Source organism: Cuculus canorus, chromosome 10, assembly GCF_017976375.1.
Source record: "Cuculus canorus isolate bCucCan1 chromosome 10, bCucCan1.pri, whole genome shotgun sequence".
Lineage (NCBI taxonomy): Eukaryota > Metazoa > Chordata > Aves > Cuculiformes > Cuculidae > Cuculus > Cuculus canorus.
The window spans coordinates 22080180-22108014 of record NC_071410.1 but is presented as its reverse complement, the minus strand read 5'-3'; the positions used below and the strand labels follow the sequence as shown (position 1 = coordinate 22108014).

The following is a 27835-nucleotide window of genomic DNA, read 5'->3' as shown; positions in this document are numbered from 1 at the left end:
TGTTTTCATTTGTGGATTAATTCTGACAATGTAAATCTTGTCTGACATGCCTGTTGCAGTGAATTCAGTAGGAAATAATTTGTTCAGAAAAAATTACTGCTTTGAATAACAACGGTTTTTGTTGGAAAAGACCATTAAGATCATTGAGTCCAGCCATTGATCCATCCCTGCTAAGCCCACCACAAGACCATGTCCCCAAGTATGACATCTGCTAGTCTTTTAAACCCCTCCAGGGATGGGGACTCAACCACCACCCTGGGCAGCCTCTTCCAATGCTTGATAACCCTTTCTGTAAAGAAATTCCTTCTAATACCCAACCTAAATCTCCCTGGTGCAACTTGAGGCCGTTTTGTATCTGCCTGCATGTGGGAACAGAGTATTGGAAATGCCTGAGGATTCTGGTGTGAATTGTTGGTGCTGGGTGCTGCTCTGAGCAAAAACCTGAGACTGGGAGATTGAGAAGTGTTAACTAGCTGTGCTTTTCTATGGAGCACTCAGTTATTTTTTCTCTGAAGGAGTGAGAATCAGTCTAAGTTTGTGTAGAATACACAAAGTGATAAAGGAAAACTTCCTGCTCTTTGAGGAGGCAGAAGCTACGGCAAACAGCTATTACAGTGCGGTCAAGTACGCAGTGCAGTGGCAGAGCCCTTTGGCTTCTCTAGCAAATGATTTTGAAGTCTCCTGATCTTTCCTGACTGGATAATTTCTTGCAGTCCTTGTGTCAGCTGTGGTAGACCTGTGGCTCGCTGGCCTGCATGTCCAAGAGATGGCCTTCCAGGAGATGTGTCCTCCTCTCCACATGTCCCTAAATCTCTCTCTAACCAGTCGTTTTTGTCTTTCCTCTTCCCAGTGAAAGCTGAAGAACTTTATGCTTTCTCTTATAATCCTAAAACGTCTAAAGAGAACCGGGAGATTGGATGGAAGTTAATCGATTTAAAAGTAGATTACCAGCGCATGGGAATACCAAATGACTATTGGGAAATAACGGATGTCAATAAAGACTATGAGGTAATTTTTGCCCAAAGTAACCATTTATTTTACTGCCGTATCTCCTCTTTGTTACTAATTACTTCCTGCAGTCCTCCCACCACTGGGTAAGGGATGCTGCTGGGGAAGAGTGAGCTCAGTGGGCTTCAATCGAAGCAGCATTGTCTTGATGCAAAGTTGTGGATAACACCGCTGTGGGAGAACAGAACAGAGCTGCAGAGTCACTGAATCATGGAATCCCTAGGTTGGAAAAGACCTTTGAGATCAAGTCCAACCATACCTGTCCACTACTAAATAATATCCCTAAGTGCTTCATCTACCCGTCTTTTAAACCCCTCCAGGGATGATGCCTGAACCACCTCCCTGGGCAGCTATTCAAGTGCTTGAGAACCCTTTCCCTTAAGAAGATTTTCGTGATGTCCAATCTAAACTTCCCCCGGTGCAGCTTGAGGCCAGGAGACGGAGAGGAATCGGTGGCAGCAGTTTGGCGTGGTGGGGAATGAGGCAGAAGGGAAGGGGATGAGGGAAGGAAGGGAAAAACAGTAATGGAAAGCAGCCTTTTTGTTCCTTGCTTGCTTGGCTCTTCTGCTAAATAAGGGCACTCAGTCATTTCACGTTCTAACTGTTGGCTGCTATTTTCTTCACTTTCTCCCCTGAAAGGCTAAGTTGGATCTAAACAACATTAAAGTAAAGCTTTTTTCAGCAAGCTTACTCAAACTCCTGCTTTGTGTTATGTCCCTCTTTGTTTCTTCTGATGCTGTGTCAGACCTTTCTGTCTGAAAGGCGCAGCAGCTCTGAGGAAGGCAGTTCAGTCTTGAATCTCTTCCCCTGTTCTCCACTAGTTTCTCTCCTTTGGGTTGAAGAGATAGAGGCCTGTGCTGTCAGCAGTGCCTGGTGATTTAACTGACTCTATGGCTGGGTGCCTGAATTGGGATAGAATGTATGAATGCCTTTTCCATAAGCTTATGAGGGCATCTGAACATGGGCAGGTAAAATCATGAACTACTTGGAAGCTTCTTGTGCTGGTACGCTGCTTTCCAGTGCCAGTGCTTTATACTTTCCTCAGGGTTTGGAACTGTAAAGCCTCAAGTAAATCTCGACTTGGAAAACAGCTTATCTGCCAAGTACATGCTTAAAAGCCTGTGCTTCTTTGAGGAGGAAGTCTAAAACTGGTCTCGGATGCCACTTGAGTGCTGAGAGCTCATTTCAAGTTGAAGGTTTAAAGGGAACGTCTTAAATATGGTTGTTCTTAATTTCAGATCAGAAACTTCCATGAAAGTTTAGAGTTAAAGAGCTTCTTTTAACATGGATTGTGTACTGTCCAGCCTGGGGTTTTAGCTTCAGCTGCAAAACTGATTGTTTCCTTCACATATTTTGCAGCTATTCCTAAATGTGTCTTAATGGCTTGAAACCTCAGATGGGGGCTGCATTGGGTACACAATGACAAACAATCAGTTCCTGTTGTTTATAAGCGTAAGATCGTAAGCTAAACATGACTTTTTAATGAATTTTTAATTGCTCAGTAGTCATATCTGGATTTTTCTCTTCCTTCTCCCTTAGGTTTGCAACACGTACCCTCCAGAAATAGTGGTGCCCAGAGCTGCGAATAAGGCAGTGGTGATCGGAAGTTCAAGGTTCAGAAGCAGAGGGCGGATTCCGGTGCTTTCCTACTTATATAAAGAAAACAATGTTAGTTGTTTGTTGTCTGCTTGTCTTTGTGGGGAAGAAGGATTCCCCTCTTGTCGAGTTCCTTTTTAGTGAAAGGAAAGAATGAGACGATTATTAGAGCATATGAACTTCATATTTGAGATTTCTGCTTCTCTGAATTGCTTTAATATTGGTTTGTTCTGAGTCACAGAATAAGCTGGTTAGAGACATACGTTTGGGATGCATCCATAGCTGTGCAAAAAAGCAAACTTCCCAAGCTTCCTGTCTGGAATTTGTTTGTTTGTCAGCTTTCGGCAAAGCCTTCTTGTGTGGGGTTTCTTTAATTTACTGTTTAGCTACACTGAGTAAGTTTTGACAAGATATGTATTAACTCAGCTGGATTTTCTTAGCCTTGAAGAGGAGGAACCACCCTGAAATAAAGCCCCACCAGCTCAGAGCAAGTGAAGGTCTGGGTTTTTTTTTCACTGCAGACCAAAATGTTAATTTTTAACTATGCAATCTCAGCAGTTTTGGATGTAGATGTCAGGAAACTGCTGTCACAGTCAGATTGTTGTTTTCCTGCGGAAGCGTGCCTTGACCTGAACAACTCTATGGCGTCCCAGCAGCATGCTTGGTGCGGTTATGGGCGTGGAGCTGTAACAGCTGATAAGCAGAGCTGGAGAAAAAAGCAGTTTGGACAATAGGAATCAAGTAGAAAACATGAGAAATGCTGACCCTGGGGATGCTGATCGTCAAGCAGAACACAGCAGGGTTGAGAACACAGGGGCAGCAGGGCTCCTTACTTTCCCTACTGTCTTAAGATTCCCAAACCTCCAGCTTTGAGGAATACTCCAGTAGTACTTCTGTACGTCCATTTAAGTAGCAGTTTTGTAGTGAAACAGAGACCCAACAAATGTGTTTTTTGGGGCCGTGCGGGAGGGCCAGCCTGGGAGCAGAGCTGTGAGCTGTTGTGTCTTGCAGGCTGCCATATGCCGCTGTAGCCAGCCTCTCTCCGGCTTTAGCGCACGCTGTCTGGAGGACGAACAGATGCTGCAGGCCATCAGAGAAGCCAACCCTGGGAGCCCCTTCATGTATGTTGTAGACACAAGGCCAAAGGTACCTTTGTGGGTTTGTGGCTCCTTCTAAAGCTCGTTTCTGATTGAGAAATGCTATTTCCAGTTCAGACTTTCACAGCCTTGCTAACGCTTTCTTATGCTGCATTAAGTTACGTTGTGTCAGTCTGGAATCGGGGAATTGGTTGCCAGGCTCCTGGGTTGGTGTCTCAGTGTGACAGATGCTTGTAGGGAACCAAACTGTTCAGTGCCGCTAAGAGCACCTGCACTCCCGGAGTGCTCTGGGGTGAGGTTTGTGTTAAGGAGCAACTGGCGGCCTCGAACCAGGCTGAGACAGTAAAGAATTCTCCCTCAGAGACCTGGGTCCTTAGTGTGTGGAGCCTGGGAGAAGCTGTAGCACTCAGTTCCATGAAGTCAAAGTGCTGTTGTCAGCAGACCTGGGCAGAAGCGGGGCTGTGTGGAGTCTGGTAACAATGGAGAGAAGCAGTTCCTTCATGGTGTTGCCTTTGAACACTGATGGTCTGATGGTGTGCATCTTGGAGTTCTATACAGTTCAGCTCTTCTGATCTGTAGCCGCTGTCTGGGGCTTCATCGCTGGGGTGTTTGTGTGAGAGAGTATTGGAGAAACATTGACAAAATGAAATCTCTAATGACTGTCATCTTGAGGAACTAGATTAGAAATCAATTCAGATGATTGTGCTGTAAGCACATTGATTGGGAGTGTCGGTGTAAGCAAGTTGGAACACAAGGATTTTCAGGGTAAACGAGTAGTTAAATACAATGACTTGGAAGTGCTGTGGTGATTTTAAAATGGAGCTTTTTGAGATCCTGCTGCACTGTTCACATAGCATCGCAGAATGGTTTGGGTTGGAAGGGACCGTAAAGTCCATCCAGTTCCAACCCCCTGCCGTGGGCAGGGACACCTCCGGTTAGATCAGGGGGCTCCAAGCCTCATTGTGGCCAGGGAAGAGAGGAAAAAGTCTTTTTGGGCAAACAGGGAATGTTTCACCTGTTGTTCCAAGATGTCTTTTTGTAGTATGATGCGTGCTAGAGATAACCTAGTCTGTAATTATATGGATGTATAGAGTGATCAGTGTGTGTTCCTCCAGTACTGATAGCTCCCAGTACCGTGGATGTTCTGCTAGAATCAATCGCTGATGGTGGTTTTGTTTGAAAGTATTTGGTGAAAAAGGGGGGAATTTATAATAGGTCCTGTTTCTTCTTCTAACACCACATCTTGCTCCAAATGGTAGGGCGGAAGCGCTAGGTCTGTTTAATTGTTCTAATGATGTATTTACCATATCCGAGTCCTCCTCTTCTCCTCTCTATGGAGGCAAATCCCTCCTCTTCCCAACTTGATATGTGGGGGGTTGAGATGCTCTTTTTCTTTTTTTTTTTGTCACCTCCAAAGATTTCCTGGTAGCTCTTGGGTGGCTTTCTTTCATCTGTGCATGCATATCTGTGAAAAGCTTGGGAATTCTCTTACTATTTCTGTGCCACTATGTCTGTATGTTACTCATGTGGCTTTCCTAGAGTTCCTTTCTTATGCTCTGTCTGAATCATAGCATCATAGAATCGTTTGATTGGAAAAGACCTTTGAGATCATGAAGTCCAACCGTACCTGTCCACCACTAAACCAAATCCCTAAGCAACTCCTCTGCCCATCTTTTAAACCCCTCCAGGGATGGTGATTCAACCACCGCCCTGGGCAGCCATTCCAGTGCCTGAGAACCGTTTCAGTGAAGAAATTTTCCCTCATATCCAATCTGAAACTCCCCTGGTGCAACTTGAGGCCATTCCTTCTCGTCCTATCACCTGTCACTTGGGAGAAGAGACCAACACCCACCTGAACCACCTTCTAGGGAGTTATAGAGAGTGGTGAGGTCTCTCCTCAGCCTCCATTTCTCCAGGCTAAACAATCCCAAGTCCCTCAGCTGCCTCTCATAACACTTCTTCTGCAGACCCTTCTCCAGCTCCATTCCCTTCTCCGGATGCGCTTCATCCCCTCAAGGTCTTTCTTGCACTGAGGGACCCAAAACTGAACCCAGGATTCAAGGTGTGGCCTCACCAGCACGAGTCCAGGGGGACGATCCCTTCTCTGCTCTTGCTGGCCACCCAATGGCTGAACCAAGCCAGGATGCTGTTGGCCTTCTTGGCCACCTGGGCCAAAAAACTGTGGCGCTTCAGGCCATGGTATAACAGGTACCAGGGATTTGGCTAACTGTTGGACTGGATGAGCTGAGAGGGCTTTTCCAACGTTAATGATTCTATGATTCTTTGAATCTCTGTATATGATGGCCTGGAGACACTGGTGTAATTGTAGTGGAACAGCTGGAAGTCATGTCTGGGCAGTGGGGTCATACAGCTGAGTCACAGCTTTGTTCAGTGTGGTTTTTGGGAGGTTTTAAGAGAAGGACTTGAAAAACACTTATTTCTGTGTATTGTTGGTTGTAATTGTCCTTTTTTCTCTTCTATCCCATTCCTGCCTCCTTATATTTGACAGTTAAATGCCATGGCCAACCGCGCTGCTGGGAAGGGCTATGAGAATGAAGATAATTATGATAATATTTGCTTTAAATTTATTGGCATAGAAAATATCCATGTGATGCGGAACAGCCTGCAGAAACTCCTGGAAGGTAGGTACAGTCCACACAAGCAGCCGCTCTTCATTACCCTTGGCTACTCTTGGACAGAACTTTGTGTGGGATATGTAAATCCATGTGCATATGTGTGTGGACAGGGTTGCTGTGATGGCAGAACATAAAGGGAGTCAGTTTACTGTTTACTATATTGCAGTGGCTGAAAGTGTTGAAGTAGGGGTGTCAGTAGATGAGAAGCTCAACATAAGCCAATAATGTGCACTCACAGCCCAGAAGGCCAACCATGTCCTGGGCTGCATCCCAAGCAGTGGGACCAGCAGGGAGGGAGGGGATTCTGCCCTTCTGCTCCGCTCTGGTGAGACCCCACCTGAAGCCCTGCATTCAGTTCTGGAACCCTCAGCACAGGAGGGACATGGAGCTGTTGGAGTGAGTCCAAAGGAGGCAATGGAGATGATCCAAGGGCTGGAGTACCTCCCGTATGAGGGCAGGCTGAGAGAGTTGGGCTTGTTCAGCCTGAAAAGGGAAGGCTGCAGGGAGACCTTAGAGCAGCTTCCAGTGCTAAAAGGGGCTCCAGGAAAGCTGGGGAGGGGCTCTTGATCAGGGAGTGCAGGGACAAGACAAGGGGGAACAGTTTTCAGCTTCACGAGGGGATCTGAGATGAGGTCTTGGGCAGAAATGTTTTGCTGTGAGGGTGGGGAGGCCCTGGCCCAGGTTGCCCAGAGCAGTGGTGGCTGCCCCATCCCTGGAGGGGTTCGAGGCCAAGTTGGATGGGGCTTGGAGCCCCTGATGCAGTGGGAGGTGTCCCTGCCCATGGCAGGGTGTGGAACTGGATGGTCTTTTAAGTCCCTTCCGACCCAAACCATTCCATGTTTTTATGATTCTATGAAAGCATTGATGTTAAAATGCTTTCCTGCCAGATCTCTTATTTATTACTATGCTTTGTTCTCTACTGGTTCAAAATCAGCAACTAGCAGTACCAATGTTCCTTAATTGTGTTAGTTACAAAAACTGTCAGTTGCAGAAATGGGCCAGATGAAAAGATGAGAGAAATAGCATGTTTTACCATTAAGGTCATCTCATGATTACTTCGTGAGCTGTTGAAGGAACGCTCACACAGGCTATGGAGGAAATCCTTCTCTAGGGTTTGCAGTGTTCCTTTTCAAGTATTTCAGTGCTAGACAGAATTTCTGATTTCAAATAAAATTGTAATATGATCCTCCAAAGACTTTAACCTCATGCATACATCATTCTTATTTTTCAGTTTTTTCTGAGTTCTTTAACTGAACTTGTTTTTAATGCATTAAAATGCATTAAATTTATCATAGAATTGCAGAATGGTTTGGGTTGGAAGCGATCTTGAAGCCCATCCAGTTACACTCGCTACCATGGGCAGGGACAACTCCTGCTGGACCATGCATTCAAATATATTACAAAGGCAGAGTAGCTCTAGTACTTAAAGAACTCCATGACGTTACAGAATCACAGAATCACCAGGTTGGAAAGGACCCACTGGATCATCGAGTCCAACCATTCCTAACACTCCCTAAACCATGTCCCTAAGCACTTCATCCACCCAATTCCTTAAACACCTCCAGGGAAGGCGACTCCACCCCCTCCCTGGGCAGCTGTTCCAGTGCCCAATGACTCTTACTGTGAAGAATTTTTTTCTGATATCCAACCTGAACCTCCCCTGGCGGAGCTTCAGGCCATTTCCCCCTTGTCCTGTCCCCTGTCACTTGGCAGAAGAGCCCAGCTCCCTCCTCTCCACAACCTCCTTTCAGGTAGTTGTAGAGAGTAATAAGGTCTCCCCTCAGCCTCCTCTTCTCCAGGCTAAACAACCCCAGCTCTCTCAGCCGCTCCTCGTAAGACTTGTTCTCCAGCCCCCTCACCGCCTTTGTTGCTCTTCTCTGGACACACTCCAGAGCCTCAACATCCTTCTTGTGGTGAGGGGCTCAGAACTGAACACAGTACTCAGTGTGCGGTCTCACCAGTGCCGAGTACCAAGGGAGAATCACCTCCCTGGACCTGCTGGTCACACTGTTTCTGATACAAGCCAAGATGCCATTGGCCTTCTTGGCCACCTGGGCACACTGCTGGCTCATGTTCAGTCGGCTGTCAACCATTACCTCCAGGTCCTCCTCCTCTGTGCAGCTCTCCAACCACTCTTCCCCCAGTCTGTAGCACTGCATAGGGTTGTTGTGCCCCAAGTGCGGGACCTGGCATTTGGCCTTGTTGAACCTCATGCCATTGGCCTCATCCCAGCGGTCCAGCCTGTTCAGATCCCTTTTGCATAGCCTCCCTACCCTCCAGCAGATCCACACTTCCTCCCAGCTTAGTGTCATCTGCAAACTTGCTGAGGGTGCACTCAATGCCTTCATCCAGGTCATTGATAAAGACATTGAGCAGGGCTGGACCCAGTACTGAGCCCTGAGGAACCCCACTTGTAACTGGCCTCCAGCTGGAGTTAACTCCATTGACCACCACTCTCTGGGCCCGGCCATCCAACCAGTTTTCAACCCAGGAGAGTGTGCGCCTGTCCAGGCCAGAGGCTGACAGTTTCTGAAGCAGAATGCTGTGAGAAACTGTGTCAAAGGCTTTACTGAAGTCCAAGAAGACTCCATCCACAGCCTTTCCCCCATCCAGTAGTCGAGTGATTTTGTCATAGAAGGCGATCAGGTTAGTTTGGCAAGATCTGCCCTTTGTAAACCCATGTTGACTGGGCCTGATCACCCGGTTCTCTTGCATGTGCTTCCTGATAGCACTCAAGATTACCTGTTCCGTGACTTTTGCCGGCACTGAGGTCAGACTGACAGGCCTGTAGTTCCCCGGATCCTCCCTGCAGCCCTTCTTGTAGATGGGCACAACATCAGGCAGCCTCCAGTCTAGTGGAACTTCCCCAGTCAGCCAGGACCTCTGGAAGATGATGGAAAGGGGTTTGGAAAGGACATCTGCCAGCTCCTTCAGTACTCTTGGGTGGAGTATTGATCATAGGGAAAATCATTATGATCATAGTGATGATCAAATGATCATAGTTATGATCATTATGATCAAATCGTTAATGATCATAGGGAAAAATGTGAAGCAAAGCAGAAGAAATACTGAGCTGTGGAGATAAGAGGGGAACCGGGTCCATGTTTTCCCTCATGTCCTTTTGAAGAGGTTCCACTACAGGTGCTGGTGGAGCTGGGATTGAACCAGCATCCTCTGCCATCCTTGTGCTGGCAAAGACTGCGAGACCGGGCAGAGTAGGTGCTGCCGATCGTTCTACTTGGTTTGCTGGAATGCAGTGCAAGTGCTGTCACTCGGAAGATGACTTGATTATTTTAGTAACCAGTGTAGTGGTCATCTTGCTTCAAAATAGGCGAATAATTGTTGCTACCCATCGCCTGGCCAGGTCACACTGTAGAGTCTGTTGTCACCTGGGAGAAAAATGAGGATGTTCACAGGACTTAGTCACCAAGTACAAGTCCTCAGCTGCCTGTTCCTTGCAGGCTTATTTTGTGGTGGAGGAAGACGGAGAATAAACACTTGTTAACTCTCGTATTCTTCTTTGACAGTGATAAAAGCTCTCTCGCTGGTACTTACAGACTATGATGATCTTTAAGGTCCCTTCCAACACAAAATATTCTATTATATGAACTGAAAGTGTTTTCTGTGCTGGGTTTCAGTATAACATCCAGGTTGCCTTCGAGTTCAGATATTGTATCTCTCTCCGAATTAGAGCTCTCCTTTCTTCAGGCCTCTGTGATGGTGACCACGTCTGTGGTCATGAGGTGTGTGTGATGGCCATTTACAGTGCAGGAACAGATTATTGGCGCTTTCTTTATTGGACAAAAGTCAGCTGAAACAGTGAGTTTCTGCTTTCAAAAAGAGGAGGAGGAGGAGATTTTCAGATCCACAAGTTCTCTCATAGCTAAATATTCCTCGTTTGTGTGTTTAAGTATGAAATCAGGAGTTCGTGTCCTTTAGAAGGGTATTGCTACTGACATTTAAAAAGTAGATTTTAGGATCTACCCAGCTCTGTTGCTGTGAGGAGATAATGAGGAGGTGGGGAAAAGAAAGGGCTGCTGTTAACAGAGTGTCAGCTAATTCCTTTCTGTTCTCAGTGTGTGAGATGAAGTCCCCCTCAATGAGCGATTTCCTCACTGGGTTGGAGAACTCTGGCTGGTTACGGCACATCAAGGCTGTGATGGATGCAGGTGTCTTTCTTGCCAAGGTAAAACTGTACCCAACCTGCAGCTGAAGTAACAAATGTGTCCTTCCCTGGTCGGGGCTGCTCCAAGGCTGTGGCACTGTCTCTGGAGAAGAAGTGGGAAACCACTATTTGGGCTGGCATCAGCTATCAAATCCAAACCTGCAGGTCGAAAACATCCTGTGGGTTACCCACCTGTTCTGTGGCAGGATGGAATGCCATAGGGGTGGAGAGATTGTCCTGGCCACTGTGCTGTAACAAGTGGCTACCTAGGCTTTATTAGAACTCATCTAGGTGAGACAAATAAAATCACAAGATGTGGATTACAGGCCTGCATAAACATCTCTATAGTGTCTATTTTAGTAGTGCAACTACTACATTGTGCTTGTCAGTTATTAAACTCTTCTGCTTTAAATAAGGGGCCCTTTAGACCAGTTCGCTTTCTTCTGGTTCTGTGTGATGCAGGGATGCTAATTTTGGTTAATCAGCAGAGTCCTAACTTCTGCAGAGCTCGTGGCTTTTCAGGTCAGGCCAAAGGAGCAAAGGCCCTATGGCAGTGACTTCTCAGGAATAGTGAAGGGCACGCAGGCAGCGCATGGTGAGAGGAGGGATCTTCTATAAACATAGTCTTTGCTCTCTTCAAATTCTCCCATATAGCAAGGAGAAAGCTGTTTTGTCTTTTCTCTTCCATCACTGGTGCTAAGGTAGGAAGATGACCTAAGGGGAGGAAGTTGGGATGAGCTCTTCTAATTTTTCTTGAGCAGTCCCTAGCCCCGTACGTCCAGTTATTATTTTTTACTCATCATCCAGTGTTTTCCTCAGAGGACAGGGCTGAGAATTCATGGCCTTTCAGAGCACTGAGCACGTTGAGATCAGAGAGTCTTTGTTCCTTGACTCTCCGTGGTGCTCCCGAGGCATGTTGTTCCTGCTGGTGGATGCCCAGACATGGGGCATTTCCATGTTCCAGATGAGAAATGACTTGTGGACATCAATGATGAATATGGAACTGTTGGAACAGTCCAGAGGAGGCCATGGAGGTGATCCAAGGGCTGGAGCACCTTGCATACGAGGACAGGCCGAGAGAGTTGGGGTTGTTCAGCCTGGAGAAGAAAAGGCTGCAGTGAGAACTTAGAGCAGCTTCCAGAACTGAAAGGGGCTCCAGGAAAGATGGGGAGGGACTGTTTACAAGGGAAAGGAGCGATAGGATGTGGGGGAATGGCCTTAAATTGGAAGGGGGAAAGATTTAGATTAGACTTTAGGATGAAATGTTTTGCTGTGAGGGTGGGGAGGCCCTGGCCCAGGTTGCCCAGAGCAGTGGTGGCTGCCCCATCCCTGGTGGGAGGTGTCCCTGCCCATGGCAGGGAGTGGAACTGGATGGGCTTTGAGGTCCCTTCCAGTCCAAACACTTCCATGATTCTATGACTCTATGACTTTGCCCTCGGGTTTTAGGTCGCACACATAAATGCAGATGGAAGGACAGCATTTCATTACAGTAACAGACTTTGAAAGTTGCTGAACTGCTCTATCTGGTCTTTCCTTCACAGGCCGTGAAAGATGAAAAAGCCAGCGTGTTAGTGCACTGCTCGGACGGGTGGGATCGCACGGCACAGGTCTGCTCCCTGGCCAGCCTCCTCCTGGATCCCTTTTACAGGACTTTCAAAGGCTTCATGGTAAGAACACAAATGTTGGAATTCCAAGACTTAAAAGTGCTTCTTGGATTTGGAATGTCCTAGTTGACTGTTTTGGGCCATCTCCTGGAACAAACAGTAGGTGACCTGTGTAAAAGCACTTTAGATTCTATAAATGAGCCTTAATTGCTCTGAACAGCACGGACACAAAACAGCAGCACTTGGTTTGCAATTCCCAGATCTTTATTTCCATGGATGTCCACAAGAGACACTAATGAGACATTTCAGCAGGAGAGGAGTGAGCAAAGGGTGCTACTCTGTCAGCAGCTCACAAACAAGAGGTGAAGCAGTTTCTTTTTTAAGACAGTTGGAGGGAGTGGTCTCTTATCTGCTAGGATTTAAAATGGGAAGCACTCGTTCTGGTGAGCAGGGCAGTGTATGACTTTTACATCCCATAAAATCTTTTATTATCATTGTTTAAGACTGTTCTTAAAGCCATTACATGTGAATTTGGCCATTTCCTTCTACCACAGGCTGTTTCGTATAGAATCATAGAATGGTTTGGGTTGGAAGGGACCTCAAAGCCCATCCAGTTGCAGGGACACCTCCTACTGGATCAGGGGGCTCAAGGCCCCATCCAACCTGGCCTTGAACCCCTCCAGGGATGGGGCAGCCACAGCTTTCCTGGGCAACCTGGGCCAGGGCCTCCCCACCCTCATCATGAAGAAATTCTTCCTTACGTCTATTCTAAATCTTATCCCACTTCCAATTTAAAGCCATTCCTCATCATCCTATCACTCCATGCCTTGATCTGAACAGGTTGGATCCATGAGCTGCGACCAATGGGGTGAGGTTCAACAGGGCCAAGTGCCGGGTCCTGTACTTGGACCCAACAACCTCGTGCCATGCTCCAGGCCTTATTAAAGAAAAAAGCTGCCTGGAGGAGAATGTCCCGGGGGAGCTGGTGAACAGTGGCTGAACATGAGCCAGCCGTGGCCCAAGTGGCCAAGGTGGCCACCAGCATCCTGGCTTGGCTGCAGTCGCCAGCAGGAGCAGGGAAGGGATTGTCCCCCTGGAATTGGCACTGGTGAGGCCGCACCTCGAATCTTGCATTCAGTTTTGGGCCCCTCAGTGCAGGAAAGACCTTGAGGGGCTGGAGCGTGTCTGGAGAAGGGAACAAAGCTGGGGAAGGGTCTGGAGCCCAGGGGTACTGGGAATGGCTGAGGGGCCTGTGTGTGTTTATTCTGGAAAAGAGGAGGCTGAGGGGAGACCTCATCACTCTCTGCTCCTCCTGGAAAGGAGGTTGGAGCTAGGTGGGTGCTGGGTTCTTCTCCCAAGTAACAAGGGATCAGACGAGAGGGAATGGCCACAAGTTGTACCAGGGGAGGGTTAGCTTGGATATTAGGGATAATTCCTTCCCTGAAAGGGTTCTCAGGCACTGGAGCGGCTGCCCAGGGCAGTGGTGAAGTCTCCATCTCTGCAGGGATTTAAAAGCCGGGCAGACAAAGTGCTCAGGGATCTGATTCAGTAGTGGACAGGTACAGTTGCACTTTTCTTTTCCAACCAAACAATTCTATGATTCTGTATTTTTGAGGAAAAAAACCTGCTTCCTTGTTGTTGTTTTACATTCAGCACAGGAGGTGTGTTGGAAAGAGCCATAGCCTTATAGCTGTGATTTCATCCTGAGCTCCTACTTACACAGCTGTACTTCTTCGGTTCCTCTCTGTGTGCATTCCGGTTGCTGATGTATTTTGCCAAATACACAGTATTCCTTTCTGAATTACATAATGCCCAGTGTAACGCTAAGGCATTCATTCCTTTAGCTCACTGTGTTTCTGTGTTATGGTTTTAATGACATAGAAACTCTCTCAAAATGGTATTGGACCTGCTTGGAATAACTTCAGCTCCAGCAGTGACATCATACTAGTAGCTCTGGGCAACTCTCACCTATAAATCACTGTTTTCATTGGCTTCCAAGGACAAAACAACTGGGTCAGCAGGTGGCGTGAGTTGTCAGCCTGTTAGAGTTTAACGTTAAAGGCTTCATTTTGCTTTCTTAGAGTAACACTTTTGTTAACCTCTGTTTTGAACCTGAAGGTCCTGATAGAAAAGGAGTGGATTGCCATGGGCCACAAGTTCTCACACAGGTAAGAGCAGTGCGTTATCCAGGGAACAGTGCAGGGGGAAAGGCTTGGATCTGAAACCCATACTGTGTGTTCCCATGACAAATCTAAATGGGAATGCAGGACAGAGGAGAGAAGATTTGGGCAGTAGTGGTGGCTGCCCCATCCCTGGAGGTGTTCAAGGCCAGGTTGGAAGGGACTTTTGAGCAACTGGATCCGGTGGGAGGTGTCCCTGCCCGTGACAGGGGCATGGAACTTGAAGGGCTTTAAAGCCCTTTCCAACCCAAACCATTCTGTGCTTCTATGGATTCCTTTTGTTGTTGTTTGACTCAGGATTTAACCCTGTTCTCTTTGCATCTGTCTAGGTGTGGCCATTTGAATGGTGACCCCAAAGAAGTGTCCCCTGTCTTCACTCAGTTCATTGAATGCGTCTGGCAGCTCATGCAGCAGTTCCCGTGCTCCTTTGAGTTTAATGACCGTTTCCTTCTTGAAATCCATGACCATGTCTACTCCTGCCAGTTCGGCAACTTTCTTGGAACTTGTCATAAGGAGCGTGAGGATCTGAAGTGAGTTGACAGTTTCCAGAGCCAACAGTGTAGGAGCCAGTTTAACTGTCAGGAAAAGGGCAGGTTGTGTGTGTGTGTGTTTTCAGTGTAGATTGGTGGAGGTTGATGTTACTAGAACCATAGAATCATTTTTGCTGGAAAAGATCTTTAAGATCATCAACTCCAACCATCGATCCAGCCCCGCTAAGCCCACCACGAGACCATGTCCCCAAGTACAGCATCTGCTTGTCTTTTAAACCCCTCCAGGGATGGTGACTAAGCCACCTCCCTGGGCAGCCTGTTACAGTGCTTGACAACCCTTTCAGAATTCCTCCTCATATCCAACCTAAACCTCCCCTGGCATGTCTTGAGGCCATTTCCCCTTGTCCTGTCAGCAGCTACCAGGGCGAACCCCACTTCGCTCCAACCTCCTCTCAGGAGCTGCAGAGAGTGATGACGTCTCCCCTCAGCCTCCTTTTCTCCAGGCTAAACACCCCCAGGTCCCTCGGCCACTCCCAGAACTCCTGCTCTCCAGACCCTTCCCCAGCTCAGTTTCCTTCTCCAGATGTTCTCCAGTCCCTCAAGGTCTTTCCTGCACTGAGTCCAAAATCGAACCCAGGATTCGAGGTGCGGCCAGGGGGACAATCCCTTCTCTGCTCCTGCTGGCCATGCTGTTCCTGACTGTTGTCTTGACAGATGCTTGTGTTCTACAGTGTGAAAAAGATTCCAAATCAATCACATCCCCAAAGTCAGGTGTTGTAATCTGCACCCTGGTGATAGCTTGCAGCTACTTTGGCCTAGATAGCATCCATTTTAAATGATTATGCATTCCTCAGCGATGTATCTTGTTTATGGAATTAATCATATACTGTGTAAAAATAATTCTTGGCTCCCTTATTCCAATCCAACTCAGAACAGGTGTGTTATTAATCCACTTGATTCCTTATTTTTTAGTGATTAGCTGTTATTTGTCATTGACAGAATCTTTGAGAAGACCCATTCTCTGTGGCCTTTCCTCTTACAGAAGAGGCAGGATTTGAGAAATCCTTTGTACAGAGGATTTACGGCTTACCAAGATCTTCAACCAAACACACTACCTTTCAGTTTCCAGTAAGTAGGGGAAGAAAGGGGCCAATGTGCACTTGCAGCCCAGAAGGCCAACCATGTCCTGGGCTGCATTGAAAGTAGTGTGGCCAGCAGGGCGAGGGAGGGGGTTCTGCCCCTCTGTTCCACTCTGATGACTCCTCACCTGGAGTCCTGTGTCCAGTTCTGGAATCCCCAATGTAAGAAGGATACGGAACTGTTACAGCGAGTCCAGAGGAGGCCACGGAGATGACATGAGGGCTGGAGCACCTTCTGTATGAGGACAGGCTGAGAGAGTTGGAGCTGTTCAGCATGGAGAGGAGAAGGCTGCGGAGGGAACTTAGAGCAGCTTCCAGTGCTGAGAGGGGCTCCAGGAAAGCTGGGGAGGGAATTTTTACAAGGGCCTGGAGTGATAGGACAAGGGGGAATGGCTTTAAATTGGAAGGGGAAGATTTAGGTTAGGTATAATGAAGAAATTCTTCACTATGAGGGTGGGGAGGCCCTGGCCCAAGTTGTCCAGAGCAGTGGTGGCTGCCCCATCCCTGCAGGTGTTCGAGGCCAGGTTGGATGGGACTTTGATCACCTTGATCCGGTGGGAGGTGTCCCTGCCCATGGCAGGGGGTGGAACTGAGTGGGCTTTGAGGTCCTTTCCAACCCAAACCATCCTGTGATTCTATGATACTGAATTTTATAGTCCAAGGCTGTTCAGGTTTTTAAAATCAAGTTATTGATCTAAATTTGTTGGAATTTTTTCGCTTAAACAGCATCTGGTTCGTGAGCCAATGCAAACTGGTCACTGAATTCTCTTTTCTTGCCCTGCTCTTGAGGTTTTGGTGTGGGATGTACAATCGCTTTGACAAAGGGATGCACCCAAAACAATGTGTCTTGGACCGGCTGCTGAGCTGCATGAGCCAGAAGGTGAAACTGGAGGACAATGCATCTGAACTGGAAAACGTGAGTGCTGAATCTTGGTAACATTTAAAATCACACACTGGTTTGGGGAAATATATCTGGAGCTGAACACTGGCAGCGAACAATTGTTTCAACATGCTGGGCAGAGCTGGGCAAAGGAGGGGTTAAATGGCATCGCTGTAATATAGATTTCATTGTGCCAAACTCGTGTCTGCTGAGAAGAGGCTGTGTTGGGTCAAGCTTTGTTGCAAACTCATGGTGTTCTAACTCTCTAAACGAAGATGATGTTAATAGAACATCCGTGTTTCAGCTCCACTCACAGCAAACTTCAAGGGAGAGAAGAAAGGAGTGGGCCTGCTTCCCCCCTCTGAGTAATACAAATATGCAGAAATATTCTTGTTTCCAGCTTGTCCCCAAGTTTTTATTTCCTGCCTTCTCATTCAAAAGCCACACTGGAAACAGGGATTATCAACCAGGTATTAAAACAGTTGAGTTACTGCAGTTGGTTTGATTTAACGGCCCAAGTGTGACTGGATCACGGAGGCTGAATTGTCCTCTGAAAGCGGCTGTCTTGGTTTTGAAGTCCTTTGCTGAAACCAGACAGGAATCTTGCACATTCACTTCACTGCCTGTGTCCTGTGGTGTTGGAGGGCAGAGATTTTTTTGTCCAGAATAACCAGTATCTCTCCTGCAACCCAGAATGAGAATGTAATTGGCAACACATGTCATGGTTTGGTCAGTTCAGATCAGATTCCCCAGCACTCTCTCTCTCTATGAAGATGTCGATAGTGCAAGACCGAAGACAAAGAAATGCCCCATCCCTGGAGGTGTTCCAGGCCAGGTTGGATGGGGCTTTGAGCCCCCTGATCCAGTGGAGGTGTCCCTGCCCGTGGCAGGGGGTGGAATTGGATGGGCTTTGTGTCCCTTCCAGCCCAAACCTTTCTGTGATTCCATGGAAAGTCAAAAACCTTTTAGGTTTTGAGGTGCTGTGATTTGTGTTTCCATGTGCATTGGGTCTGGCTGGTATGGAGTTTGTGTTCCCCACAGCAACCCTCCTGGCACTGTGCTGTGTGTTGGTGGCCAGAAAGGCGTTTTGATAGCCCACCAGGGTTATGGCCCTGACGGAGCAGCTCTCTCTCAAGGCTGTGTCTCCAACTTTCCACCTCACCAGAAGGCTGAGGTGGGCATGATCCTGGGAGGGGATCCCTGAGAACCCTTTTGGTGAAGAATTTTTTCCTAATATCCAGTGTAAACCTCCCCTGGTGCGACTTGAAGCCATTCCCTCTTGTTCTGTCACTTGTTATTGGGGAGAAGAGCCTAGCACCCACCTCGCTTCAACCTCTTTTCTGGGACCTGCAGAGAGCGGTGAGGTTTCCCTCAGTCTCCTGTTCACCAGAATAAACAGCCCAAAGACCCTCAGCAGCTCCTCTGTTTGTCTCAAACAGGTAAGGATCTGTGCCCCTGTATGTGATGCTTGGTTACAGAGCTGAGAGAGGGGCACTGGCACAGGACCATTGTGTTGACAGTTGAGTTTTGTGTATCTCTGACGTAACAGCTTCCATTAATGTTTCTAATGTCTTTTTATTTGTTTAGAAACTCCCTTTCCTTGACGGTCCCTTGCCTGGTGAATCCTGCTCCTTATCCAAAGCTGGAAGTGCTGCAAAGACCCCGATGCTCAACACTCCTCAGGGTTATGAAGGGGAGCCATCTCCTGTGCTGAGCAATGGCGCCACAGCAGGGGATGGAGATGTTGTGTCAGCTGTGGACCAAAAGCACAAGGAGAACATGTCTCAACACCAGGACCTCTGCAATCTGAATGCCACCATCGGCGTTTTAGACCCCAACGCTCAGGACAGAAAGGCTCAGCATTGACCAGCTCCGAGCAGAGCATTCGGTGAGCCAGGCACCCATGGCAGGGGGGCATACAGGAGCTGTGCCCCGTGAGGCTGGGGACCACCAAACCATTTACGGCTGCGCATGAGTCCCTGCGTGCGCAGGGAGCTGTGCTCGCTGCAGAGAGGACAGTCTGTGCTCGGTTCACATTGTTCCGCAGTGGAAGCGATGAAGATGTGCACAGCACTGCCCGGACGGCTGCTGTGAGTCAGTGCAACCGCACTCCTCAGTGCAAACACACTGGGTGCATCAGTTTTGTGACTGCAGGTACTGGTAATTCAAGCTGAAAGAAACCCTGGCTGATTAATGTGAGACTTGGCAGTTGTGTAGCATTTGTAATGGGAGCTGGAAAGATGCAATCCGTTCATTTCCAGTGGTGCTGCAAGGTCGTCTTAAAATGATAATAGATTTCAGTTTGTCTTAAAATAATGACAAAGCCCTTTCAGCTGTGGATGAATCTCTGCATGGACCCTCACCTCGTGGCAGAATGGATTCATTTGTGTTTCCTATGCATTTGTGTTAAACAAAGCCAACCCCGGTGCCTTTCCATGGAGACCATTTCGATGTCCGTCTACCCAATGTGCTGGTTTTACTATCGTAGTGCACAGTGTAGTGTCTGGTCTTCTTTGTATTTTTAAACCAGGGTTTTTATCCGCTGCCAGCTTCTCCAGGATCTTTGCCGATCCCCTGAGTTCAGTCACTTCTTTCCAAGCAGACTTTTCAAAGTAGAAGCTTTTGCAGACGTCACTTACTGATTGTGGGAGTGCAGCAAGCCCCAAAGACAGCCCGTAACATGAGTTATTGACTGCGGGAGAGAGAGGAAAAGGTTTATATGGAATTTTTCTCTTGTTTTATGATCTTCGTTAAATTGAAGCAAGAGAGGAATTCTTTGTTCTAAGCTGGAATCAATGTGCTTTCCTTGCAGCCATCAATGAGGCAGTAATAACGGCTGAGGTGCGTTCTGTCATTGATACAGGGCCTGAAATAATTCCTCACATCACGTACTGAGTGGTTGTGGTGAATGTTGTCTCGGATGTTAAAGTGACATGGATCGTAGGCATTCTGTCTGTGCTGTCAGGCCATGGGGAGATTGTCTCATGGCAGTGAACTCTGTCGTATTGTGAAGCTGGTGACTAAACGTAAACTGAGATGTGACCCCTTATGGACGAGACATGGACATCCTGGCTCGTGGCTGTGGCTCCACTTGGACTCACTCCAGGCCTCGGTACCTGCTTGGTTTCTTTGAACTGCAGTGATCTCTGCTGGACACACCAGTTCAAAGCTGCTGATTTAAACCAGGCACTTATATACCATTTATACAGAAGCCTTCTGAAGAAACAAGAGCTCACCTCCCCGGGAACATGGAAGGTTGTCCCAGTGCTTGTTCTGGACGAGTTTCTGTAGATGTGCTGAACGGCATGGAGTCCCTTTGCACAGCTGAACTCCAAATGCTTTCCTGCTTTCTTCTGGATCCTGTTGTTTGAGTTGGGTCCTGCCATGAAGTCCTAAAATGAGTTTTTATAAAGCTTTGATACAAACTGAAGCTGTTTCTGACATTGGCCCTCCCAGTCCTCAATAAAAGGCAGAAACATTCCATTACAGTATCGTAAAGCACAGCAGCCATCCTTCATCTGTGTGGAGCCCACCGTGAAACACCCAGGTTTGTCTCAGCATGCAAGAAAATGTGGAAAAGAGGAAAAAAATAAACCTGCCTTGAGCGTCTCGCTTCGGGTAAGAAAGTCTGTGTTTGATTAAGCATATTAGAAAGCCCAAATAGAAAGGGCAACACTTGAGAACACCGGGTTTTTTCGATGCCTACAATGGCAAAGAGAAACTTGTTTTAAAGTTGCAGGTTTTTCAATCTTAAAGCAAGTAATGCTTCTAAAAAATAATCATTTTCAAGGTGGTAGTGAGAGAACTGCAACGTGCGATGGATTTGGAAATTAAACACACAAAATATTAAGTCAGAAGATCTTGGAAAATTGTTGTGTGGGTCTATTTCAAAACTATGGCGTCACACAATGGCTGTATATATGAGGGGTTTTTTGAAGGATGCACATTTCTGAATGCATGTTTTCTTAATAACAAGATCAGTCTCTGCTGTTGAGTCTCTGTACTCCATAAAAGAGATCTGCTGAGCTCCGAACGTGGAGTTAAACAGTCCACCAGCCTTTGAAGTTAGCCACCCACATACTCCTCAACTGAAGAGATTGCACCCCAAAGTCTTAATCCAGCTGCTCTTGGTACCCAGGGTTTGGACTCTGCTGTGGATTCCCACTGGAGGGTGCAGGGGAGATGGTTTCACTTTGCCTCTGTAGTATGGAAGTTCAGATTCCTGTGTGCACTCTGCAGCTCAGAGCCTGTTCCATACGGAGCAAGAGATCAACCTGGTGTGTCCTGTTTCATACGGACTGAGAGATCACCCCTGTGTCCCTCCTGGGTGGTGGGAGAGTCAGTCTGCGTGGACAGAGCTCTGAAATGGTGGAGAGGACCAGGACATCCACTTTATGGGACCAGTTATTCCTGATGCCATCAGTTCTTTTAATGTGTTCTCTATTAGAGATGCAGAACTATAGGAAGTTTTGGCTGCCTGCTGAAAGATTTAGCCACGCCGCTGGTTAATCACAGTATAAAATCATGTTGCGAGTGTTTCTGTGTTTACAGATTTTGGATTGCCATGGACTACCCTGAAAGGAGTGTGGTAACCTCTGCTTATCCCTTAAGCGTGATGCTGATGTCTCCACAGACCCTTCTCGACTACAATATTCCTACAGTTACGCAGAACTGTGAGCAGATCCCGTCCCACACTGAAAGGATCAGTGAGCTGGTGGTAACCCTTGCCACTTCGGACGTCAGGAACAAACCAGCGGGTGACCCCGTGCTCTGAAATGCAAACCGAGCCAAAACGAAAAGGGAAGTGGCCTGTACCTTTTAAATCTATTGAATTTAACATGCACAGACTAGTCAAAGCCTAAAACACATTAAAAATCATCATGGTGGTGCTGTGAATTTTTGGACCTGGCAAAGATTCCAGGGTTTTCTGGCTTTCCATGAGATGATTTGTTTGGAAACTGCTCAGCAAGAAGCTTGTTAATTCTGATGGGAACTCAGGGTGTTGGAAGACCAAAAATGCGAAGCTGTTGAGAGCAGCGCAGCACGTCCTCATCTCTCTGAGCAGCTGGGATTGCCAGGGCCTTGCTGAGCCTGTGGTCTCTCTGTACAGAGAGGAACTAGATTCCATGTTCCCTCGAGGTGTTAAAGGAAACCTAAAAGCTGTAAGATAGGAGCCTGCTGGTGCGAGCACTGTGTGGGTGAGCAGTGATTGATTCCTCGTGGAGCATCCTTGCCTTGTGAAGTCATGAATGCTTTTTCTTACTTGGAGCTGTGAAGGGAACAATGCAACTTGCTGCTTTCCATTAGGATTCCTCCAACTCTGAGAACTGGGAGGGAGGAGGTATCCAGTTTGCTGCAGATGGGCTCTGTTTGCGTGAAGCTTTTCCTTGCTTTATCCAGATATTCCACGGCGGCACGGTTTCCTGCCTCTACCTGTTGTCTCGCTGCAGACAGGCAGAGCATTGCTGGGGACAAGTACCTGCTGTGTTCTGCAGCAGAGCTGCTGCTTTGAAGAGAAGAGGGACTTGTGTAGCTTTATTTCTTGACTGAAACATCTTAATGTGAACTTCTCAGTGCTGGGTTCTGAAATTGTATTTTGTTTTGCAGTTGTTGCTTGTGGTAGAGAAAATCCATTTGGTGCTGTTGGCTTTAAGGGAAAAAAGGGAGTGATTGGTTTGCCTGTAGATGTGGCTCTCGGTTGACTGTCTTTCATGAGAAAGAAAAAGGAGTTTGTTAAATCCTGAAGGCATAAACCACACCTAGTTTCATCTTCAGTTCCTGCCCCTAAGGAATGCCTTTCATTTAAGGGCTTCGAAGGAAAACCCTGGTTCCGTGGGTGCTCACAGGTCTGTAAAGCTGCCCAGACTGGGCTGGAGGGGGAAACGTTGCTTTAGAAAGCTTCTGCAGCCCCAGTGAGAGAGCTGCTGGGAGCTAAAGGTGTGCAGAGCTTTGCAGGGTCTCTACCATGACCTGGGCCGTGTTGGGCTGCAGATAGAAGTCTCTGTGTTGGTGGGGTGCCCTACACCTGTTCTTTCAGTAGGGTTTGGAGATGGTGAGCCCTCATGGGTGCTCAGGAGGCACCCTGCCATCAGCAAAGCTGTAGCATCTGCAGGCAAAGCCTTCAGAAGAACTTCTATGTCAGACCTGCCTCAGTTTCCTTGCTGGCAGGACTGGTCTCCAGGTAGAGTCCATGCCTGGGAGTTGTTTCTCCAAAGGGATCTTTTCCTGGCACTACTTAGTGATGGATATTCAGAGTGACCAGGAGAATTCACGATATCTTTGCTGTTCCACTCTCCTCTCCTTCCCCACTGCTTCGCCTTGAGCGCTGGGCTCATTTTTGTAGGACCTACCAGAGTTATTCCTTGTTAACAAACCGTCCCTCTGCACACACGGGCACTGCCCACATTCCGGGGTGGAGTCTCTTCTGACTGTAGGGGTTTTGTTTTAATCGATGCACAGAACTTGATTAATCGGTTGAGGAATGTCTGGAACCTGGTGATGTTTTCATAAGCATCGTTAGCACTAAGAGGAGCAAGGTCAGTGCCAGTCGCCGTTGGTGTCATTTGTTCGGGCAGGTGTCCAACGAACATCCTTTGTGTCCAACGCTGCATCCTTTTGGCATCTCTGACTGATGGAAGCATTGCAAGGAGGGAAGGCTCACCTGGCTGATGTGATGTCTTCTCGTATCGTGTGTGTGTATGTGTGTCTGTATTTTAATGTAGCAGCAACTACTGGAATAACATGTAGCACTGGATCCCGTCCTCTGTAACCAAGTGCATTCTCCTGTCTGCTCCCTGTAGGAACATTCCTAACCTTGTGTGCGCTACCTGATTGGAAAACGTCATGTCTTTGTTTCTGTCAGTTGCTGTGTTTGTCCATGTGACCACAGAGGGACCATTGTGTAAAGCTGTGGGAGATGAAATCCTGTGTTCCAGAATGTGCTATGACGCACACATCGTCTTGGTTAATGCCCTGCTGCAAACAAACTGTTCCACGTGGAGAGAGCACTGTGTCTTTATTCTCCAAATGTGTTTGTCCCATGGAGTTTCACTTGTGTTACACTTGATTTTTATTCACGACAAAAATAAATACCGACCTTTTCAAGGTGGTGACTGGGCTGTTTGTTGTAAATTAGACTCCGAGGAGAACTTCAGACTTTGAAGTGTGAAAGCCATCAAAAGCTCTTTACTGAGCATCTCTCAAAGCGAGGGTGGTGCTGCTTCCCTTCTTTCACAGCATGGAAGCGAGGTGTCCTCACCGGTGTCCGAGGCACTGCCAGGTGCTGCACTGCTCAGCAGCTTTTGAAAACCCCAAAGCTTCGTCATTCAGATGAAGCTGGGTTAAATGTTAATGTCCTACTCCGCTCTGGTGAGCCCTGTGTTCAGCTCTGGAGTCCTTAGCACAGGAAGGACTTGGAACTGTTGGAGGCCACAGAGATGATCCGAGGGCTGGAGCACCTCCTGTCTGAGGACAGGCTGAGAGAGTTGGGGTTGTTCACTCTGGAGACGAGAAGGCAGTGGGGAGACTTTAGAGGAGCTTCCAGTGCTGAAAGGGGCTCCAGGAAAGCTGGGGAGGGGCTCTGGATCAGGGGGTGTGGGGAGAGGACAAGGGGGAACGGTTTTGAGCTGCAAGAGGGGAGGTGGAGATGAGATTTTAGGAATAAATGTTTTGCTGCGAGGGTGGGGAGGCCCTGGCCCAGGTTGCCCAGAGCAGTGGTGTTCAAGGCCAGGTTGGATGGGGCTTGGAGCCCCTGATCCAGTGGGAGGTGTCCCTGCCCACGGCAGGGGATGGAACTCAATGGGTTTTCACGTCCCTTCCAACCCAAAAACGTTGACTTTTGTTTCTCTACTTCAGGTCCTTAATGATCACCATCTCCCATTGGTTTACAGCCTTGGATCTAAATGGAAAGAGGCATCTGGAAGGTGGTGGAGACAGGGACCCACCTTGCAGTGCCACTGAGCTTCTGGGGCTTTGCTACCAAGATTCCTCAAAGAATTGCAGCTTGTTGGGGAGAGGAAACAGTTGCTGGGTTGCTCCTTCATTTCTAACTACACATTGTGTGTGTTAACGCCCTATTGTGGAGGTGCTCAAGAAGGGGTCCCGGGAGCTGTTGCTGGGTGGGTGCATCCAGGGTAGGCAAGGGAAGGTCAGCCATGCCCTCAGTTCATGCCCTCTCATGCTTGACACCTGAGCTGCGTGGCATGCCTCCAAGCTGGGTGATGAGGAGGTCGTCGACAGAACAGACGGTGCGAGTGGCATCGTGCTGCAAGTGGGTGTTTTGATCGGCATGGAGAGAAAGTCCTAAGTTCAAAGGCTCTGCTATGGGCTGGCAGGGATCTGCAGTTCCAAGGCAGGAGGCAGAAGCAGCCCTGCACAATAACTTTGTTTCTGAATTTGAGGACTCTTAGTTAATCCTTAATCCCTTCAAAATGATTTATTTGGTGCTGTTTACCCTTAAACTTTCAAGTCAGAATGCTTAGCACCATTAAATCAGAAAGCTCATTACCTCTTTTCAGCTGTGTTAATCACTATAATCTCTTTAATGGAAGGAACTTGGTTGGACAGGATTGGCCTTCACAAAACCTTGACTGGCATTTAATATCCCTACAGCGTGGTGGGGGTGGGTCTGTGGAGCAGCTCCACGGGGAGGCTCGGGGGGTTCTGGTTGATGGCAAGCAGGACATGAGGCAACAGTGGGTGAACGCTGGCAGCCAAGAGGGCAACCGTGTCCTGAGTGCATCCAGCACGGCATCGCCAGCCAGGTGAGGGAGGGGATTGTCCTGCTCTGCTCTGCACGGGGGTGGCCCCACCTGGAGCACTGGGGGCAGTTCTGGGCAACACAGGATGAAAAAGATCTAAAGATACTGGAGAGCATCCAGAGGAGGGCACGGAGCTGGGGAAGAGTTTAGAGGGGAAGAATGTGAGGAGCAGCTGTAGTCACTTCGTCTGTTCAGCCTGGAGGAGACTGAGAGGAGACCTCATCGCCCTCTGCAGTTCCTCACCAGGGGAGGAGGAGGAGCAGGCGCTGAGCTTGTCTCTCTGGCCACCAAATGACAGGACCCGAGGGAATGGCAGCAGGAAGGTGTGCCAGGGGAGGGTTAGGTAGAACATTAGGACAAGGACCCCCAGAGGGTGGTGGAGCCCTGGAACAGCTCCCGGGGGAAGCAGTCACGGCACTGAGACTGACAATATTCCAGCAGGATTTCGCCAAGACCCTCAGCCCCACTGTGTGAGTGTCGGGGTTGTTCTGTGCAGGGACAGGAGCTGGACTCGGTCTTTGTGGATCCCTTCCAACTTGGGACATTCTGTGACTGAAATACCCCTGCCCTTTAACTTTTCATGGACAGCTGCTAAAGGAGCTCCTTTGCCTGGAGTGTGTGTCAGGTCCACCAGCAGCTTGGAGGCAGCCGCTTGTGTTTAGAGCTCAGGCAGGAACTGAAGGATTCCTCTGAATTCTCAGCCTTTCCTGGAGTCAGGAGTGTTGGGAAGATCATCTGATGGGGTGCGCTTTCCTTAGGCACACACTTGGCATTTATCTAATTCTGCTGATTTCAATACTGGTGCAGGATGCTATTGAACAGCTTGTGTTCTTCCAGTTGAGGGTGGATTGATCAGCGAGGACCTTTTGCTTCATTCGTCTTTGGTTTCATCCTGTCCTCACCAAAGAGCTAGGCTGGTTTCATTGCTTTCTTTTCTTGATTAACAACCAAAGAGCAGCAGCAATAACAAAAGAGTATGCAGTTCATCATGAAATTCTCCAGTCACAATCTTCCTTTCATCTCTCAGTTCCCTTAGAGTTTCCTACATTTCATATTTTCTAACGTGCATTCATTTTGCTGCCTGTATCCTCTTTTCTCCCTTTATAGTAGATTTTCTTTTTAATCGCTTCTTCTAGTCTTGCGCTTTGTTCAAGGGATTTCCCAACAGCCTTGGCTTTTTTTCCCTGCAGCATTCCCACTGCGTTTGCAGCTTCTTGACACTTCAGTAAACCGTGAACTCCCAGCTTTTGCTCCAATGTCTATCTACATTTCTTCTCCTCTAAGCACTGGCCCAGGTTGCCCAGAGCAGTGGTGGCTGCCCCATCCCTGGTGGTGTTCAAGGCCAGGTTGGATGGGGCTTGGAGCCCCTGATCCAGTGGGAGGTGTCCCTGCCCATGGCAGGGGGTGGAACTGGATGGGCTTTGAGGTCCCTTCTGACCCAGACCATTCCATGATTCTATGATTCTATGGCAGCACCATTCCTGGGGTTGACTTTGGGGAATTAACCTTTTAGAGGAGGCTGAGGGGAGACCTTCTCACTGTCTACAGCTCCCTGAAAGGAGGTTGTAGTGAGGTGAGCGTTGAGCTCCTCTTCCAAATAACAAGGGATAGGATGAGAGGAAATGGCCTCAAGTGGCACCAAGGGAGGTTTAGACTGGATATGAGGGAAATTTTTTTCATGGAAAGGGTTCTCAGGCACTGGAACAGCTGCCCAGGGAGGCGGTAGAGTCCCCATCCCCGGAGGACTTTGAAAGCCAGGTAGATGAGGTGCTCAGGGATCTCTTTTAGTAGTGGACAGGAATGGTTGGACACGATGAGCTCAAAGGTCTTTTCCAACCAAATGATTCTGAGATTCTATGAAGTAACAATCTATTTTGGAATTAATTTGGAGAGCGTGTAATGTAAGGAGGCCAAAAGCCTCCAACCTGTCAATGTGGACAATTCTCCTGCTCTCCATGCATTTCACACTGTGGCTGTAAACTGGAAGTGTGGCGGGTCCAGCAGAGACATCCTAAATGTCCTGCAGTCTCTTGATTTTACTTCTTGCATCAGTGGAGATTGTCCTGGGGGATAATTTGGTTCCCCTCTCATTATCTAGTGCTGCTGATAGTGCTGCCACAAGCTGTCAGCCTGCACCTGCTCTACCACCACAAAGGTTTCAAGGGACCTGCATCCCATCAGACTACACTTAGCAGCTGACAGCTTTTGATAAGACAGTCCTACCACTGCTCCCCACTTGATTTCTTTGCCCCTGAATAGCTTTCTGCCTTGCCATGAGCT

At 48.0% G+C, this 27835-nt stretch overlaps 1 protein-coding gene across 4 annotated transcripts in view; it reads left to right on the top strand.

The window, feature by feature from the left end:
• The window catches only part of LOC104066244 (myotubularin-related protein 8), a 33074-nt gene extending 9179 nt beyond the window's left edge, over positions 1–23895 (top strand). For 2 of the 4 annotated variants that reach the window (XM_054075704.1, XM_054075705.1), the window contains 12 exons: positions 851–1008; positions 2548–2676; positions 3616–3750; positions 6211–6343; positions 10414–10523; positions 12044–12169; positions 14225–14274; positions 14616–14816; positions 15777–15905; positions 16706–16832; positions 18038–18235; positions 18384–23895. In XM_054075704.1, coding sequence (XP_053931679.1) covers positions 851–1008; positions 2548–2676; positions 3616–3750; positions 6211–6343; positions 10414–10523; positions 12044–12169; positions 14225–14274; positions 14616–14816; positions 15777–15905; positions 16706–16832; positions 18038–18235; positions 18384–18662 — 1775 coding nt within the window. In that variant the 3' untranslated portion in view covers positions 18663–23895. The remainder of the gene's footprint in view (positions 1–850; positions 1009–2547; positions 2677–3615; positions 3751–6210; positions 6344–10413; positions 10524–12043; positions 12170–14224; positions 14275–14615; positions 14817–15776; positions 15906–16705; positions 16833–18037; positions 18236–18383) is intronic. The other 2 variants (XR_008451481.1, XM_009568822.2) reach the window with 2 other exon arrangements.
• The last annotated feature ends 3940 nt before the right edge of the window (positions 23896–27835 follow it).